A 19,922-nucleotide genomic window follows, 5' to 3' on the forward strand; every position below is an offset into this window, starting at 1 on the left:
TTCTGTTGATAGAAGGTGAATCAACTCTGAGTTCATTAGAGATTAGAAATTTAAAATTCCAAAAAAACAAAAAAGAAACTAGGTAGACCATAGGCCTAGGTAGACCTAGACCATAGGACACATATTTTTTAACCAAATAATGGATAGAATTACAAAAAACAAAATTAGTTTGATTATATGAAATTGTAAAGATTTTCACCAAACAAAATTAGTGCATTAGGATAAGCAAGGAAGAAGTCAATTGGGGAGGGGGGAATAAATATTTTTTATCTTTTTTAATATATAGTTTGTTAATTTTTCAGTTCTTAATATTCACTTCCACAAGAATTGGAATTCAAAATTTTCTCCCCATCTCTCCCCATCCCCCACCCCAGAACAGCATGTACCCATCCACCCCTTCCTCCAGTCTGTCCTCCCTTCTATTACCCACCCTTCTTCCATCCCCCTTCCCCTCAATTTTCCTGTAGGGCAAAATAGATTTCCATACTCCACTGCCTGTATAACTTAATTTCCAGTTGCATGCTAAAATAATTTTTAACAATCATTCTTAAAGTTTTGAGTTCCACATTCTCTTCCTCCCTTCCCACCCATCCTCACTGAGAAAAAAAGCAATTCAATATAGGTCATACATGTGTAACAATGCAAAGCACTTCCATAATATTTATGTTGTAAAAGACTAACCACATTTCCCTTTGTCCTATCCTGCCCTTTATTTATACTGTTCTCTCCCTTAACCTGTTCTCCCACAACAGTGTTTGCTTCTAATTATCCCTTTCCCCAATTTGTTGTGCTTTCTATTATCTTCCCTCTCCTATCCCCTTATCCCTTGCCTTACTGCACAGTAAAAGAGATTTCCATATCCAACTGAGTGTGTATTATTCCCTCCTTAAGTCAAATCCCATGATGGTAAGGCTCAATTATTTTCTTTCATCTCTCCCCTCTTCCCTTCCATTGTAAAGCTCTTTCTTCCCTCTTTTATATGAGGTGATCTCCTACATTCTACCTCTCCCTATCTCTTACTCCTAGTACATTCCATTCAACAGTAAATTTTAATTTTTAGGTATTATGCCTTCATATTCAGCTCACCATGTGCCCTCTGTCTATGTGTATGTATATATATGTATTTACATATATATATACACACATACACCCATGTACATATACATACCTACACATATATAATATACACATACATATATACATACCCATACACATCTACATATGTGTGTGCATGTGTATTTCCTCTAAGTACTCTAATATTGAAAAAGGTCTAATGAGTTACAAATAATATCTTTCCATGTAGGAATATACACAGTTCAACTTTAATGAGTTCCATAAGTCTTCTCTTTTCCTGTTTACCTTTTCATGTTTGTCTTGATTCTTGTATTTGAAAGTCAAATTTTCTATTCAGCTCTGGTCTTTTCAACAAAAATGGTTGGAAGTCCTCTATTTCATTGAAATTTCATTTTTTCCCCCGATGTATTATACTCAGTTTTTCTGGGTAGGTGATTCTTGGTTTTAATCCTAGCTCCTTTGAATCCTGGAATATCATATTCCAAGCCCTTTGACACCTTGGTGTTGAAACTGCTAAATCCTCTGTTACCCTGATTATATTTCCACCACACTTGAATTGTTTCTTTCTGGCTGCTTGAAATATTTTCTCCTTGACCTGGGAACTCTGGAATTTGGCTGCAATATTCCTAGGGGTTTTCCTCTTGGGATCTCTTTCAGGAAGTGATTGGTAAATTCTTTCCATTTCTATTTTACCCTCTGTTTCTAGAATATCAGGGAAGTTTTCCTTGATAATTTCTTAGAAGATGATGTCTAGGCTCTTTTTTTTGATCATGGTTTTCAGGGAGACCAATAATTTTTAAATTGTCTCTTCTGGATCTATTTTCCAGGTCAGCTGTTTTTCCAATGACATATTTCACAATGTCTTCTATTTTTTCATTCTTTTGGTTTTGATTTGTAATTTCTTGGTGTCTCATAAAGTCATTAGCTTCCATCTGCTCCATTCTAGTTTCTAAAGAACTATTTTCTACAGTGAGCTTTTGAACTTCCTTTTTCATGTGGAAAATCCTGCTTTTTAAAGCACTCTTCTCCTCATTGGTTTTTTAGACCTCTTTTGCCATTTGCGTTAGTCTATTTTTAAAAGTGTTGCTTTGTTCAGCATTTTTTTGGGTCTCCTTTACCAAGCTCTTGACCTGCTTTTCATGATTTTCTTGCATTACTCTCATTTCTCTTCCCAATTTTTCCTCCACTTCTCTTACTTGATTTTCAAAATCCTTTTCGAGCTCTTCCATGGCCTCAGACCATTCCATATTTTTCTGGAGGTTTTGGATGCGGAAGCCTTGATTTTTATGCCTTCTTCTGATGGTATTCTTTGCTCTTCTTCATCTAAAAGGATGGAAGAAAATACATGTTCTCCAAGAATGTAACCTTCTATAGTCATTTTCCCCCCTTTTTTGGGCATTTTCCCAGTCAGTTACCTGACTTTTGAGTCCTTTGTCAAGAGGAGGGTATACTCTAGGGACCTGTAATTTCTCAGTTCCTCCAAGCTGGCACAATTGAAGGAGAGGTGTTTACTCCTTTCCTGGTCTGTGAGGAATGATAAGCACTCTTTTCTGCCCAGGATCTGTGAGTAGGATTCCCTCTCCACAGTCACCACCAGCTCCACCAGACCAGTGCTCCTCCTCAGCCCAAGACCACTACTCAGAACTGAGACCCAGATCAGCTGTTCAATTTGCTCAGGATCTTTATGCCAAGAGGTCTAAAAATTGGATGCTGCTGCCACAGTGGCTGCTCCTGCCCTGGTGCCAGGGCCAGATGGCACTCCCCTCTCACCCAGGTGAAAGGGCTTTCATACTGACCTTTGAAGCTGTCTTAGGTAATTTTGGGTTGAGAAAACTGAGAACCACAGCTGCTGCCCGTGAGTCTACGCCCTGAAGCCTGCTCCAGTCCTGTCCATGCTGCAAGCCAGGGCTGGGCTGCACTCCACTCCACTCTGAGACTGGTGGGATAGACCTTTCCTTTTGGCCTTCCAGGCTGTCTTGGGCTGGAAATCTCTTTCACTCTGTCATTTTGTGGCTTATGGTGCTCTAGAATTTGTTTAGGGTCATTTTTTCAGGTATTTTATGGGTTATGGCGAGAGAGCTAGAGTAGGTCCATCTTTCCACTCTGCCATCTTAGCTCCACCCAGGAATCATTACTTTAAATTTCTCAGATATATAGGAAATAGGAATGTGTAAGAATAAAAACCATATCTCAATTAATTAAGAGCATAAGGAAGCGTAGGAATAGCTTAGGCTTCACCTCACACAAAGAATGTTGCTATATATATAATATGAGATGGGAATAGTCAGTATCAGAGAACTAGTAGAAAGAATAGGACACTAATGCATTATTGGTGGTGCTATGAACTGGTTCAATCATTCTCAAAATCAATTTGGAATTATGTGATGAAAGTGACTAAAATGTCTATACAGCTTGACCCAGAGATTTCATTTCTAACCATATATGTTAAGATCAATGAAAAAGAGAAGCCCAATATAAAATATTTATAGCACCATTTTTTGTAGTAGAGGAGAATTGGAAACAAAATGTCTAATAATTGGGAATGACTAAACAAGTAGCTTTACATGAATGTAATAGAATATTACTGGGTGAAAAGAAAGAATGAGTATGAAAAATACAGAGAAGCAGAGAAAGACTTCTATGAACTGACACAAAGTTGAGTAAACACAATGACAAAAATAGAAAGGGAGAGAACGATTTTAAGAAACGAAAGCTAATGAAGTGAAATTGTAATTATCTAGCTTAGTACCCCTAAAAAAACAGCTGAGAAGACATCACCCCCCTCATTTCTTTGCAAAGGTGGAGAAATACAGAAGTAGTACATTGTAGATAATTTTAGTCTTTTTTTTTAATGTTAGTTTTGATGAACTGCTTCCTTTTCTCTTTTTTTATACTTTGCTATGCTATGAACCTCTGAGAGGAAAAGGCAGAAGGGATACATTGGGAAATGTAGATGATAAAAAAAAAACAACATATGTAGAATATTGTTTAAAAACATAGCATTTATTGATGATAAGTACTACTATATCTAGGAAAAATGTCTGATGTTTTATAGGAGAAGAAAATTAAAATCATTTTCCTTTTCTTGACATTTGGAATGGCACTGAACTCAAGTTGTCCCATCACTCAAAAAATTTTGCTGGCACCATCTTTGAAGGATATAAATATAGCAGCTTTTCAAGTATGAGAAAGGGCCTCATGGGAAACTGTATTCGACAGAGCTGTTTGTGCAGCAGACTTTCATAAAAATATTGTTTATTTTATTTCTTGTTTAGATTCTAAAACTTTAGAGTCCATTCAACCAAGGCAAATACAACTTAAATTTGCTAAGAACTAAAATCAGTTCTCTAAAATGTTCTGCCCTCTTGTCCCATATGAAACTATTTAACACCAGGATAAGGATCCTAACTCCAATTTCTAGGTCGGTGGTGTTCACTAATAATCCTACATGCAAAGAAAGCTCAATGAAATGAAAATATAAAAAAAAAAGAAGGAAATAATTCTTTAGGCAAAAATTAAATGGAACAATAAAATTGACAAAAAGTAAAGAGAAAATGTACTGACTGGAAACCGTAGTATATAGACATGAAATTATAATAATGGGAATTATTTTAATTAGTGGGCAAAGCGGGGAATCACTTCTAACTAAAACTATAGCATGATTTTAAAATCACTAGTGCCAATTTAGGAAGCAGGTAGGTAGCTGAGTGGATAAAGCACTAAGCTTTCAAATCTAGCCTCAGGCACTATCTGTGTGAATCTGGGCAACTCACTTAACTTCTGTGTGCCTTAGTCTACTGGAGAAGGAAATGGCAAACCATTGTAGCATCTTTGCCAAGAAGACCCCAAGGACAGTATGATCCATGGGGTCATGAAGAGTAGGACAAGAATGAACAACAATATCAAGTGCCAGTTTAGAAAATAGACAAGTTTCTTGAGGACAAAGATTGTGTCTTATCTAAACTGTGTTTCTTATTCTAATACCATCAAAGTGTTATGCACATAGTAGGCACTAAATGGAAATGTGTAAAATAATGACGATCCCAGAGTTTAAATATCATACATTCTGAGGAAGTATTACTGATAAATAATTCAATTCAACAAATATTTGTTAAGAACCTACTAAAGATGTACACTGAAGTTAGGAAGACTCATCGTTCTAAATTCAAATCTACTCTGACACTTACTAGTTATGTAACCCTGGCTAAGTCACTTAACCATGTTAGCATCAGTTCCTCATCTAGAAAATGAGCTGGAGAAGGAAATGGCAAACCACTACAATATCTTTGCCAAGAAAACCCCAAAAGGGGTCACAAAGAGTTAGAAATAGCTGAAAAAGAGCAACCACAAAAACAACAATACAGGTGCTGTGTGCCAGGAATAAAAGACAAAAAGGAAGTCCCTACCATCAAGAAACAATGAAAATGGAAAGCAAGCTAAACAGCATGATAAATGCAAGCTTTTCTGAAACAAAAATCCATCTTTTTTACACTGATATTGTTTCAATAATGCTCTATCCAATGATGCTCTATCTTCTGTGACTAAGAGAGAATAACATCATCTCCATAAAATCAAAATTATGAGTTACCCTAAAACAATGGAAAGGCATAAGGGTGGATATATTTTGGCTACAGCATATTATCAAGACCAAACTGCATCACAAAATGGTGTAAAAGATATCAGAGATACTGGACCAGAAAATGAGGTAGGCTGGTCATGTACTTAAGAGCAAAGGATGACAGATGAACAGTCTGCTGTTCAACTATATACCAATATAGTCTTTTGCTATATTGGTATACATTTTTGGAAATAAGTTGTTAATGAATTTTCTTAAATAATCATAGTTATTTCAAGGATTCTTCCCCCTTCCCAATAAGAGAGTCATTCCATGTAATAAATAGTATTTTTTTAAAAAAAGAAAAGCAGACCTGATCAATACATTGAAAAAGTCAAAAAACATGTATAATGCATAACACCTTTGGACCTTCCACTTCCACAGAAGAGTGGGCTAGGGATATCTTCTCATATCTCTTCATTTGAGTTTTCTTGATCTTTACAATTTTGTTATATTGACTTTTGAATTTTTGGTGTGTGGTTCTTCTTTCCAATTTGCATTGTAGTTATTGTGTGTTTTGCTTTCTTGGCTCTGTTTTCTTCACTCTTTATCAGCTCGTATAGATCGTTCTATGTATCTCTGTATTCATCACATACATCATTTCTTAAAGCATGGTGATATTCCATCATGTTCATGTACCATAACTTGTTCAGCCATTGCACAGTCATTGAGCAACTATCTTTTTTCCAGTTCTTTGATATTACAAAAAGTGCTTCCACAAATATTTTGGTGTATATGTAGAATTTTCTTCATATCAAAAGTTTCTTTGGGGAATTATAACTGATAAATAAAAGCCTAGTAAAATGGTCTTCAGTTCAAACAGTATGGATTTTTAACACTTTATTTGCTTTCCAAAATGGTTTTACCATCTGAAAATTCTATAACAATGAATTAGGCATGTCTATAATTTCACAACCCCTCCAACACTAAGTATTGTCACTTTTTGCCACATAGGCTATAAGAAGCATTTTTTCTTATAGCTGCAAATACTCTGCAATTTTTCTTTTGAGCATATTCTTTGACCATTTATCTACTGGGAATAGCTGGAGAAAGAGTGTTTTTGTGTGCATGTAAATTGTTTATATATTTTGGATAACAAATCCTTAGCAGAGAAATTTTTTAGAGAATTTTTTCCCCATTTGACCACTTCCCTTCTTATTCCAGGTGCATTAATTTTGTCTGTAAAGAAGCTTTTTGGTTTCATATAATCAAAGTTACCTTTCATAATTACCTCTATTTCTTTTTAAAATACATGCTTAAAAATGCATGACCAACCCATAGCTGTGAAAGCTATAAGATCTATTTCTTTTCTAATTTTATACTATGATTTTTAATATTAAGGTCATATAACTATTTTTAAAGTATTATAGAATATTGTTTAAGGTGTTGGACAAAACCTAATTTGTGCCAGACTGCTTTCTAATATTCATAGCTATTTTGATCAAACAGGAAGTTTTTTCCAAGATAATTTATGTTTTCCACTTTATCCAACACTGAGTTAAGTTCCATTGTTTCTAATTCTCCCTTTCCTAGTCAGTTATATTGATCTATATCTCTACATTTTAACTGACACCATATCATTTTGATGACTGCTGCTTTATAATATAGTTTAAGGTCTTGTAGTACCATTTCCTTTTCATCCCTATTTCTTTTCATCATTTCTCTTGATATTCTAGATCTTTTGTTTTTCCAAATGAAGTCTGTTATTATTTTATAAAGTTCTATGAAGTGTTCCCTTGGCAATTTGACAGAGCATTAAAATATAAATTAAGTTTGCTAGTATTGTCATTTGCCCAACACTGAATAGCAGTCCAGCTATTTAAGTTGTTCTTTATTTCCTTAAGATTTTGTAATTGAATCTATAATTTTTTAAGTGCTTTGGTAGATTGATTCTCAGATATTTTATGCATTTTGTAGTTATTTGGAATGAGAGTTCCATTTTTATTTTTGCTTCTTGAGTTTCGTTACTGTATCGAAATGTTGGAATTTTTTAAGAATTTATTTTGTAGCCTGAAAAATTGCTGAAGATATTGTCTAGATTATTATCTTTGCTTATTCCATGCGATTTTCCAAGTACATCACCATACCATCAGCAAGTAGAGACAGTTAAATCTCTTCTTAATCTGTTTTTTCTTTTTCTTGTCTTGTTGCTGTCTCTAGCATTTCCAGAATGATATAAAATAATAGTGGGGAAAGGAGCATCTTTGCTTTACTTTCATATTTGCAGGGAAAGATTCTAGTGTATCTATTACACATGATACTTGCATTTGGTTTTAGATAGATGCTCTTTTTACTGATATTTTTAAAAGGTCCCTCTGTGCCTAGAGTTTGAAAGGATTTTTGCATTAAAAGTACTTTTTCGAAGTACATGTACTGAGATGATCACATGGTTGTATAAATTACATGTGGTCATAAGGAATGCTTCTTGGATAAATCACTGAAGTCTAAAAATATTTTGTTTAAAATTCTTGAATCAATGTTCATTAATAATATCGGTCTGTAGTTTTCCTTCTGTATTTAATCTTTCCATGGTTAAGGCATCAAGGACCATATCATCTCATAAAAGGATTCTGGTAGGGTGCTTCTCAATTTTTTAGAACAATTTGTGAAGAAATGGTGCTAATTATTCTTTAAAAGTGTGATACTTGGGTAAGGGGAAGAATGTATTACCAAACAATATATTTAAAGAGCATTACAAGATGTAAAATGGGTAGTTTTGATTGTGATAAATTAAAAAGGTCTTCCACAAACAATGCTAATGCAACCCAAATTAGAAGGAAAGCAGAAAACTGGGGTGGAGGGGGAAGGATTTTACATCAAGTATCTCTGATAAAGGTCTCATTTCTCAAAAATACAGAGAACTGGGTCAAATTTATAAGATTGTAAGTCATTACCTAATTAATAAATGGTTAAAGGACATTAATAGGCAGTTTTCACACAAAGAAATCACAGCTAACTATAGTTTTATAAAAAGTTCTCTGAATCACCACTGATTAGAGCAATGCAAATTTTAAAACTCTGAGGTACCACCACACATCTATAAGAGTGGCTAATATGACAGAAAAGGAAAAGAATAAATGTTGGAGGGAATATGGGAAAACTGGGACACTAATGCACTGTTAGTAGAGTTGTGAACTAATCCAATCATTCTGGAGAGCAATTTGGAACTATGCCCAAAGGGCTATAAAACTGTGCCTACCCTTTGATCCAATACTACTACTACTAGGTCTGTATCCCAAAGAAATATTTTTAAAACATGAGAAAATGGACTATTTGGGTTTTTTTGGTTTTTTTAAAAATATATAATTTATTTATTTTTCAGTTCTCAACATTCACTTTCACAAGAACTTGAGTTCAAAATTTTCTCTCCATCTCTCCCCACCCCTCATCCCAGGAGAGCATGTGCCCCATTCACTGCTTCCTCCAGTCTGCACTCCCTTCTATTACCCCCCTTCTTCCATCCTCCTCCCCTCTATTTTCCTGTATGGCAAAATAGATTTCTATACCTCACTGCCTGTACATTTTATTTTCCATTTGCATGATGAAACAATTTTTAACACTCATTATTAAAGTTTTGAGTTCCATATTCTCTCCCTCCTTCCCCATCCACCCTCATTGAGAAAACAAGCAATTCAATATATGTGTAGCCATGTAAAACACTTCCATAATAGTTGTGTTGCAAAAGATTAACCACATTTTCCTCTATCCTATCCTGTCCTCTATTTATTTCATTCTCTCCCTTGACTAGTCCTCCCACAAAAATGTTTGCTTCTGCTTATCCCTTTCCCCAATGCGCTGTCCCTTCCATTATCTTCCCTCTCCTATGCCCTTCTCCCATGCTTTCCTGCAGGGTAGAACAGATTTCAATATCCTATTGAGTGTCTGTTATTCCTTCCTTAAGCCAAATCCTACAAGAGTAAGGCCCACTTATTTCCTTGACCTGGGAACTCTGGAATTGAGCTACAATATTCCTAGGAGTTTTCCTCTTGGGATCTCTTTCAGAAGATTATTGGTGAATTCTTTCCATTTCTAGTTTACCCTCTGTTTCCAGAATATCAGGGGAGTTTTCCTTGATAATTTCTTAGAAGATGATGTCTAGGCTCTTTGATTCATCAAGGTTTTAAATGTTTAAATTAACTCTCCTGGATCTATTTTCCAGGTCAGTTGTTCTTCCAATGAGATATTTCACATTGTTCTCTATTTTTTCATTCTTTTGGTTTTATTTTATAATCTCTTGGTTTCTCATAAAGTCATTAGCTTCCATCTGCTCTATTCCAATGCTTAAAGAACTATTTTCTTCAGTGAGCTTTTGAACCCCCTTTTCCATTTGACCCATTCTTATTTTTAAAGCATTCTTCTCCCCATTGGCTTTTTAGACCTCTTTTTTCATTTGGGTTAGCCTATTTTTAAAGTTGTTATTTTCTTCAGCATTTTGGGGGGTCTTCTTTAGCAAGCTGTTGATTCACTTTTCATGTTTTTTTGCATGGCTCTCATTTCTCTTCCCAATTTTTCTTCCAGTTCTCTTACATAATTTTCAAAATTTTTTTTGAGCTCTTCCATGGCCTGAGACTATTACATTTTGGGGGGGCAACTTTGTATGCAAAAGCCTTGTCCTTGCTGTCTTCCTCTAATTTTATACTTTGCTCTTTCTCATCCGAAAGGATGGGAGAAAAAACCATTTCACCAAGAAAGTAACCTTTTATAGTCTTATTTTTTCCATTTTTTGGGCATTTTTCTCAGCCAATTACTTGACTTTTAAGTCCTTTGTCAAGTGTAGAGAATATTACCCCAGGCTTCTGAGGTTTTGTGCAGCTGTTCTCTGAGATATCTCTAGGGACCTATAAGTTCTCAGTTCCTCCAAGGTGGCACAATCAAGGGAGACGAATTTATTCCTCTGCTGGCTTGTGCTCTGGTCTGTGTGCAACCAAAAGTACTCTTTTTTTGCCCTGGAGTTGTGAGTAGGATTCCCTTTCTACAGCCACCACCACCTCTGCCACACCAGCACTTCTCATCCCAGAACTGAGACCCAGATCAGCCACTCAATTCCCCCAGGGTCTGTAGGTTGAGAGCTCCAGGAGTGGCAGCTGCTGCAGCCACCCTGGGACTGGGGCTGGAGTTGGACCATGTTCCCCTCTCACACAGGTGAAAGAGCTTTCTTCCTGAATTTTGAAGCTGTCTTTGGCATCTGTGGGTTGAGAAATCTGACAACTGTAGCAGCTACCCATGATTCAGAACTCTGAAGCCTGCTCCAGTCCTCTCCATGTTACACAGACCATGCTGGGCTGTGCTCTGCTCCAAGACTGATGAGATAGACCCTTCCTGTCAGCCTTCCAGGCTGTCTTGGGCTGGAAATCTGTTTCACTCTGTCATTTTGTGGCTTCTCCTGCTCTAGAATTTGTTTATAGTCACTTTTACAGGTATTTTCAGGGCTATGGGGAGAGAGCTAGATCCCATCTATCCTTTTACTCTGCCCTCTTGGCTCCTCCCCCCAAAAATGAACTATTTCTACATAAATATTCATAGCAGCTCTTTTTGTTTTAGTAAAGAATTGGAAATTGAGGTGATGCTCATCAATTAAGAAATGGCTGAACAAGTCGTGCCATATGACTGTGATGGAAAATCATTGTGCTACAAGAAATCACAAACAGGATGCTTTCAGAAAAACCTGAAAAGATTTACATGAACTGATGCAGAATGAAGTGAGCAGAACCAGGAGAGCATTCTAAACAGTAACAATAATATTGTATAATGAACAAGTGTGAATGATTTAGCTATTCTCAGAAAACAATGATCCAAGACAATCCTAAAAGACTCATAATGTAAAAAGGCTACCCACCTCCAGAAAAAGAATTGATGGAATTTGAGTACACACTGGAGTGTACTGTTTTTCACTTTCTTTCATATGTTGAAGTTTTCTTCCACAAAATATCTAATATGGAAATGTTTTACATGATTGCACATGTATAACCCATATCAGATTGCTTATTATCTCAGGGAGAAGGGAAATGAGGGAAAGATGGATAGAATTTGGAACTCAAAACAAAAAAAATGCAAAAAAAATTGTGTTTACAAGCAATGGGGGGGAATGAAATAGTATTTTTTTAAAGTAATGACTCTAAATAAATTCTAGAGCTACAGAACTCACAAAATGAAAGAGTGAAACAAATCACCAGCCCAAGATAACCTAGAAGGACAACAGGAAGCATCTATCTCACCAGCCTGTGAGCAGAGCACAGTCTAGCATGAGCTGCACCAGGCACAGATGAGGATAGAGCAGACCTCAGGGGCCTGAATCACTGGCAGCTGTGGTGGTTCCTACACTTCTCAACTCCAAAACACCAAGGACAACTTGAAAGGTTAGTATAAAAAGCTTGCTCGACCTCTATGACAGAGGAGCAAGGTCTAACTCCAGCCCTGGGGAGGCAGAAGGGGCAGTGGAGCCCGTGGTGGTCACAGCAGCAGCAGCACCAGCAGCTATATATGGACCTCTTGAACCCCAGATTACTGAGGGATTGAACAGCTGATTAGAGGGGGAATGCAGGGATTTCTTTCTTCAGTGCTGAAGCAGGATTCTCTTACTTTACCCTGCTTGGATCTGGCTTACAGTTCTGGGAAGCAGTCCTGGGGCCAGGAGGAGTGCTGATGTGGCAGAACTTGTGACAAGGGTGGAAAGGAAATCCTCCTCACAGTTACAATGCAGAAAGATTGCCTAATGTCACTCCCAGACCAGAGAGCAGACCAGGAGAGGAGTAAATACCTCTCCTTTCATTATGCAGCCATGGAAGAGCAGAAAATTTGCAGGTCCCTTGAAGTATTTCTGAAAATAGCTGCACAAAACCCCTGAAGCTTGATACAGTACACCACTCCCACTGGAAGCAGAGAGCTTCCTTGACAAAGAGCTCAAAAGTCAAGTAATTTGGTAGAGAAATGAGCAAATGGGGAGAAAAAAAATCAGACTACGTTAGTGACATGGAAGATCAAAACATACAACCAGAAGAAAACAACAAAATCAAAGCTCCTATATGCAAAACTTCCAAGAAAAATAAGAAGTGGTCACAGGCCATGGAAGGGCTCAAAAAGGAATTAAAAATCAAGTAAGAGAAGAAGAAAAATTTGGAAGAGAAATAATAGTGATGCAAGAAAATCATGAAAAATGATTCAGCTCTTCTTAAAGGGAACCCAAAAGGTGCTGAAGAAAATAACACCTTAAAAAAAAACTAATCCAAATGGTGAAACAAGTCCAAAAAGCCAATGAAGAGAAAAAAGCCTTAAAAAGCAGAATTGGTCAAATAGAAAAGGAGGTCCAAAAGCTCAATGAAGAAATAATTCCTTCACAATTAGAATGGAACAGATGGACTCTAATGATTGTAAGAAAAATCAAGAAATTATAAAACAAAACCAAGAGAATTAAAAAGTAGAAGGTAATGTGAAATACCTCACTGGAAAAACAACTGACCTAGAAAACAGATACAGGAGAGATCATTTAAAAATGATTGAACTACCTGAAGTAATGATCAAAAAAGGAGCAGAGACAACATCTTTCAAGAAATTATCACGGAAAATTGCCCTGATGTGAAAGAATCCATCAATTTGACAGAACAAAGATTGCAGAATAACAGCATGGACTTTCTACAGTGCTCCTGCCAAGCCCAGTAAAAACCTGTAAAAATGGCTCTAAACAAATTCTGGAGCTGCAGAACCCACAGAATGATGGAGGGAAGCAAATCTCCCGCCCAAGATAGCCTGGAAGGTCGCCAGGAAGTGTCTATCACACCACCCAGGGAGGAGAATGCAGTCCAATCTGGGCCACGAGTGCACAGAGGGGACCTGAGCAGGCCCTGGGAAGACTGAATCTCTCACACCTATGGTGGTTTCCAGAATTCATGACCCCAAAACACTGAGGATAAATTGCAAGGACAGTGGGAAAAGCCTGTGGGACCAGTGCATGAAAATGGAGTGGTCCAGCACCAATCCCAGGTTGGTAAAGGGGGAAGGGGGCAGAGGAACCCACAGCAGTCATAGCAGCAGCAGGGGCAGCTGCAGCCAATGTTTCTGGGGCTCGAGGTCCACATATTGTGGGAGGATCAAGCAGTTTAACAGTACACCCCCCCACCCCCACTGGAAGCAGAGAACTACCTTGATAAAGAGCTCAAAGTTCAAATAAATGGCTGGGAAAATGAGCAAAAACTGAAAAAAAGAATCAGACTATAGAATCTCACTTTGGTGCCAAGGAAGACCAAAGCATACAAACAGAAGACAACAAATTCAAAGCTCCTCCATCCAAAGCTTCTGAGAAAAATATGAATTGGTCAGAGGCCAAGGAAGAGCTCACAAATGATTTTGAAAATCAAGTAAGAGAAGTAGAACAAAAATTGGGAAGAAAAATGAGAGTGACTCAAGAAAATCACGAAAAATGAGTCAACTGCTTGCTAAAGGAGATCCAAAAATGCTGAAGAAAATAACACTGTAAAAAATAGACTAACCCAAATGGCAAAAGAGATCCAAAAAAGTCAATCCGGAGAAGAATTCTTTAAAAAGCAAGACTGGCCAGATGCAAAAAGGAGATCCAAAAGCTCACTGAAGAAAATAATTCCTTAAAGATTAGAATGGAGCATATGGAAGGTAATGACTTTGTGAAAAATCAAGAAATTATAAAACAAGGGTGGAGCCAAGATGGCCGAGTAGAAAGACACACATACACATAGCTCCGAACCCACAACCCACAGAACATCTGTAAAAAGGAACTTACGGCAAATTCTGGAGCAGTAGAGGCCACACAACAGTGGAGCGAAGGATACTTCTGTTCCAGAGGGACCTGCAAACCTCTCGCAAAAGGTCCTATGCACCGCGGACTGGGAGCCGAGTACAGCCCTGCCACGCCCGCGGCACAGAGAGGAACAGATCCGAGTGGGCTTCAGGGACGGGATCTCCAGAGGCCGCACGGGTCCCTCCACCCACAGGTGACGGGGGTCAGTGAGAGGGTGTCTTTGGCGGGTTGAGAGGGGAGTGGGGTGCCCCCATAACTCAGGCCCCCTCGGGAGGCAGCAGCTGAGGCGGGAGCAGACCAGGGTTCCCCAAGCAGGCAGGAGCCTGGATCCATTGTTCAAGGTCTCTGCATAAAGCCCCTGAGGGAACTGAGCCTGAGAGGCGGCCCTGCCCCCACCTGAGCACCTGAACTTAATCCCACACTGAATAGCAGCCCTGCCCCCACCCAAAGCCCTGAGGCTGGCAAGCAGCATTTGAATCTCAGACCCCAAGCGCTGGCTGGGAGGATCAGGAGGCAAGGTGGGTGTGAGGAGAATATTCAGAGGTCAAGTTATTGGCTGGGAAAATGCCCAGAAAAGGGAAAAGAAATAAGACTATAGAAGGTTACTTTCTTGGTGAACAGGCATTTCCTCCCTTCCTTTCTGATGAGGAAGAACAATGCTTACCATCAGGCAAAGACACAGAAATCAAGGCTTCTGTATCCCAGCCCACTCAATAGGCTCAGGCCATGGAAGAGCTCAAAAAAAATTTTGAAAATCAAGTTAGAGAGGTGGAAAAACTGGAAAGAGAAATGAGAGAGATGCAAGAAAAGCATGAAAAGCAGATCAACACCCTGCTAAAGGAGACCCCAAAAAATGCTGAAGAAAATAACACCTTGAAAAATAGGCTAACTCAATTGGCAAAAGAGGTTCAAAAAGCCAATGAGGAGAAGAAAGCTTTCAAAAGCAGAATTAGCCAAATGGAAAAGGAGATTCAAAAGCTCACTGAAGAAAATAGTTCTTTCAAAATTAGAATGCAACAGATGGAGGCTAATGACTTTATGAGAAACCAAGAAATCACAAAACAAAACCAAAAGAATGAAAAAATGGAAGATAATGTGAAATATCTCATTGGAAAAACAACTGACCTGGAAAATAGATCCAGGAGGGACAACTTAAAAATTATGGGACTCCCTGAAAGCCATGATGAGAAAAAGAGCCTAGACATCATCTTTCATGAAATTATCAAGGAAAACTGCCCTGAGATTCTAGAACCAGAGGGCAAAATAAATATTCAAGGAATCCACAGAACACCGCCTGAAAGAGATCCAAAAAGAGAAACTCCTAGGAACATTGTGGCCAAATTCCAGAGTTCCCAGGTCAAGGAGAAAATATTGCAAGCAGCTAGAAAGAAACAATTCAAGTATTGTGGAAATACAATCAGGATAACACAAGATCTAGCAGCTTCTACATTAAGGGATCAAAGGGATCAATATGATATTCCAGAAGTCAAAGGAACTAGGACTAAAACCAAGAATCCCCTACCCAGCAAAACTGAGTATAATACTTCAGGGGAAAAATTGGTCTTTCAATGAAATAGAGGACTTTCAAGCATTATTGATGAAAAGACCAGAGCTGAAAAGAAAATTTGACTTTCAAACACAAGAATGAAGAGAAGCATGAAAAGGTAAACAGCAAAGAGAAGTCATAAGGGACATACTAAAGTTGAACTGTTTACATTCCTACATGGAAAGACAATATTTGTAACTCTTGAAACTTTTCAGTATCTGGGTAGTTGGTGGGATTACACACACACACACATGCACACATGCACACACACATACAGAGTGCACAGAGTGAATTGAATAGGATGGGATCATATCTTAAAAAAATGAAATCAAGCAGTGAGAGAGAAATATATTGGGAGGAGAAAGGGAGAAATGGAATGGGGCAAATTATCTCTCATAAAAAAGGCAAGCAAAAGACTTATTAGTGGAGGGATAAAGAGGGGAGGTGAGAGAAAAACATGAAGTTTACTCTCATCACATTCCACTAAAGGAAAGAATAAAATGCACACTCATTTTGGTATGAAAACCTATCTTACAATATAGGAAAGTGGGGGATAAGGGGATAAGCAGGGTGGGGGAGAGGATGGAAGGGAGGGCATGGGGAGGAGGGAGCAATTTGAGGTCGACACTCATGGGGAGGGACAGGATCAAAAAGAAGTAATGGGGGACAGGATAGGATGGAGGGAAATATAGTTAGTCTTATACAACATGACTATTACGGAAGTCATTTGCAAAACTACACAATTTGGTCTATATTGAATTGCTTGCCTTCCAAAGGGAGGGGGTGGGGAGGGAGGGAGGAAAAGAAGTTGGAACTCAAAGTTTTAGGAACAACTGTTGAGTACTGTTCTTGCCACTAGGAAATAAGAAATACAGGTAAAGGGGTATAGAAAGTTATCTGGCCCTACAGGACAGAGGAGAGGATGGAGACAAGAGCAGAGAGGGATGATAGAGGAGAGAGCAGATTGGTCATAGGGGCAATTAGAATGCTTGGTGTTTGGGGGGGATAAAAGGGGAGAAAATTTGGAACCCAAAATTTTGTTAAAATGAATGTCAAATAAATAAATAAATTTAAAAAAAAGAAATTATAAAACAAAACCAAAGGAATGACAAAATAGCAGACAATGTGAAATATCTCATTGGAAAAACAACTGTTCTGGAAAATAGATCCAGGAGAGACAATTTAAAAATTATGAGACTGCCTGAAATCCATGATCAGAAAAAGAACCTAGACATTATCTTTCATGAAATTATCAAGAAAAACTGCCTTGATATTCTAGAAGCAGAGGGCAAAATAAATACTGAAAGAATCCACTGATCATTTCCTGAAAGAAATCCCAAAAGAAAAACTCCTAGGAATATTGTAGCCAAATTTGAGAGTTCCCAGGTCAAGCAGCCAGAAAGAAAACAATTCAAGTATTGTGGAAATACAAACAGGATAACACAAGATCTAGCAGCTTCTACATTAAGGGATAGAAGGGCATGGAATATGATATTCCAGAAGTCAAAGGAGCTAGGATTAAAACCAAGAATCACCAACCCAGCAAAACTGAGTATAATACTTCCAGGGAAAAAATGGTCATTCAATGAAATAGAGGATTTTCAAGCATTCCTGATGAACAAACCAGAGCTGAATAGAAAATCTGACTTTCAAACACAAGAATCAAGAGAAGCATGAAAAGGTAAACAGGAAATAGAAATCATAAGGGACTTACTAAAGTTGGACTGTTTACATTCCTATATGGAAAGATAGGGGCAGCTAGGTGTTACAGTGGATAGAGCACCAGTGCAGGAGTCAGGAGGACCTTAGTTCAAATCTCACCTCACACATTTGACACTCACTAGCTGTGTGACATTGGGCAGGTCACTTAACCCCAATTGCCTCATCCTGGGTCATCTCTAGTCATCCTGATGAATATCTGGTCACTGGATTCAGATGGCTCTGGAGGAGAAGTGAGGCCAGTGACCTGCACAGCCCTCCCTCACTCAAAACAAAGTCAAGTGCAAGTCATGTCACTATTTCTCTGATGGCATGGTCTTCTTCAGCAACAAAGGACAAACACACACACAGAAAGATAATATTTGTAACTCTTGAGACTTTTCTCAGTACTAGGGTAGTTGGAAGAATTATATACATATAGACAGAGGGCACAGGGTAAGTTGAATAGGAAGGGATGATATATAAAAAAATAAAATTAAGGGGTGAGAGAGGAATATATTGAGTGGAGAAAGGGAGAAATGGAATGGGGCAAATTATCTGTCATAAAAGAGGCAAGAAAAAGCATTTTCAATGGAGGGGAAAAGGGGGGAAGTGAGAGGCAAAAAGTGAAGCTTATTCTCATCACATTTGGCTTAAGGAGGGAATAACATGCACACTCAATTTGGTATGAAAATCTATCTTACACTACACAAAAGTAGGGGAGAAGGGGATAACTGGGGTGGGGTGGATGATAGAAGGGAGGTCTAATGGGAGGAGGGAGTAATTAGAAGTAAACACTTTGGGGGAGTGACAAGGTGAAAAGAGAGAATGGAATAAATGGGGGCAGGATAGGATGGAGGGAAATATAGTCTTTCACTACATGACTTTTATGGAAGTCTTTTTCATAACTATATATGTGTAACTGTTATTGAAATTCTTGCCTTCTCAGAAGGGATAAGTAAGGAGAGAGGAAGAGAAAGAAGTTGGAACTCAAAGTTTTAGGAACGAATGTTGAGAATTGTTTTTACATGCAACTGGGAAATAAGAAATACAGCTAGTGGGGTACAGAAATCTATCTTGCCCCACAAGAAAATAGAGGGGAAGGGGATAAGAGAAGGGGGATGTGTGATAGAAGAGAGGACAGATTGGGGGAAGGGGTAATCAGAATGAATGTGGTCTTCAGATGGGGAGAGGGGAGAGATGGGAAGAAAATTTGGAACTCAAAATCTTGTGGAAGTGAAAGTTGAAAACCAAAAATAAATTAATAAAAAAAAAAGTATGATACAACTCTCTTATGAATCCATCAAGGTCGGGAGGTTTTTTCATGGTAATTCCTTTATAGCTACATCTTGTTATTGTTATTGTTTTGTTTTCAAAGAAGACCAATGCTATCACTAGGCAATGTTTTGATTTACATGTGAATTAGATTAATGTGAGGCAAAATTGCACACATCAGTGCCACTTACTCTTTCAGAGTCACTGAAATCCAAAAGCAAGAAAAAAATCAGCATGATTGGCAATGGCCCAGGATGTAGTGGATGACCTTAGCATCTTCAGTGTCTGACCAAGTACTTCACAACTATTGCTTCATTTGCCTTCATGGTCACTAGAAAAACTTATTCTCATTTGCCCATTCCATAGGAAGGTGCCTTTACATGCTTGGGGTATACATTACTTTAACTCATGATGCATCTGAGGCCTATCAGTTACCCTCAACCTGATTTAGCCTTTCTGCTGAGATGGTTTTACCAGGGTGTGGCTGTTGCACGTGGTGTAGCTTCCTGAAGCCACAGGTGAGAGCTGGGTGACCAGTTAGACACCAAAGAAGGATGAGCAGCACTGTAAAGGACTCAAGAAGCCCTTACATCAGAGGTGCCAATCCTCCATTAACACTCCATATATCCACAGCTAGATCTATTTCTTTTATTGAAACTGCATTTTTTAGGACAGGCCTGCACAACATACAGCCCACAGACCTTTTGTGGTCTGCCAAAGGATTTTAGGCAGCCTGCAAAAAAATGTAGATTTGCCATTGTGCACACTCCTGTTTGTCACATGACCTACGGCAACCAACCACCATCAGTCTCTAGTCTAACCTATAGGTGGCCCAAAGAAGTTTAAAATTTGTGCAGTTCAAGTTAAAGACCTATCTAGCCTTCAGACAGTTTGGGTATTTTATATTTTTGAAAGCATTCCTCTATTTCCCTTGTGTTCTCAGTTTT

At 38.2% G+C, this 19,922-nt stretch overlaps 1 protein-coding gene across 12 annotated transcripts in view; it reads right to left on the minus strand.

Annotated features, from left to right (window-relative positions):
- The window catches only part of CCDC171 (coiled-coil domain containing 171), a 509,668-nt gene that overhangs the window by 83,265 nt on the left and 406,481 nt on the right, over positions 1 to 19,922 (minus strand). Inside the window, exon 26 of one of the 12 annotated variants that reach the window (XM_072655997.1) lies at positions 620 to 2,397. The exons of the other annotated variants lie outside the window; for them this stretch is intronic. Within the exon in view, the coding sequence (XP_072512098.1) occupies positions 2,359 to 2,397 (39 nt within the window). The 3' untranslated portion in view covers positions 620 to 2,358. Of the gene's footprint in view, positions 1 to 619; positions 2,398 to 19,922 lie in introns of those variants that run through there. 12 annotated transcript variants of the gene reach the window in all.

Source organism: Notamacropus eugenii, chromosome 1, assembly GCF_028372415.1.
Source record: "Notamacropus eugenii isolate mMacEug1 chromosome 1, mMacEug1.pri_v2, whole genome shotgun sequence".
Lineage (NCBI taxonomy): Eukaryota > Metazoa > Chordata > Mammalia > Diprotodontia > Macropodidae > Notamacropus > Notamacropus eugenii.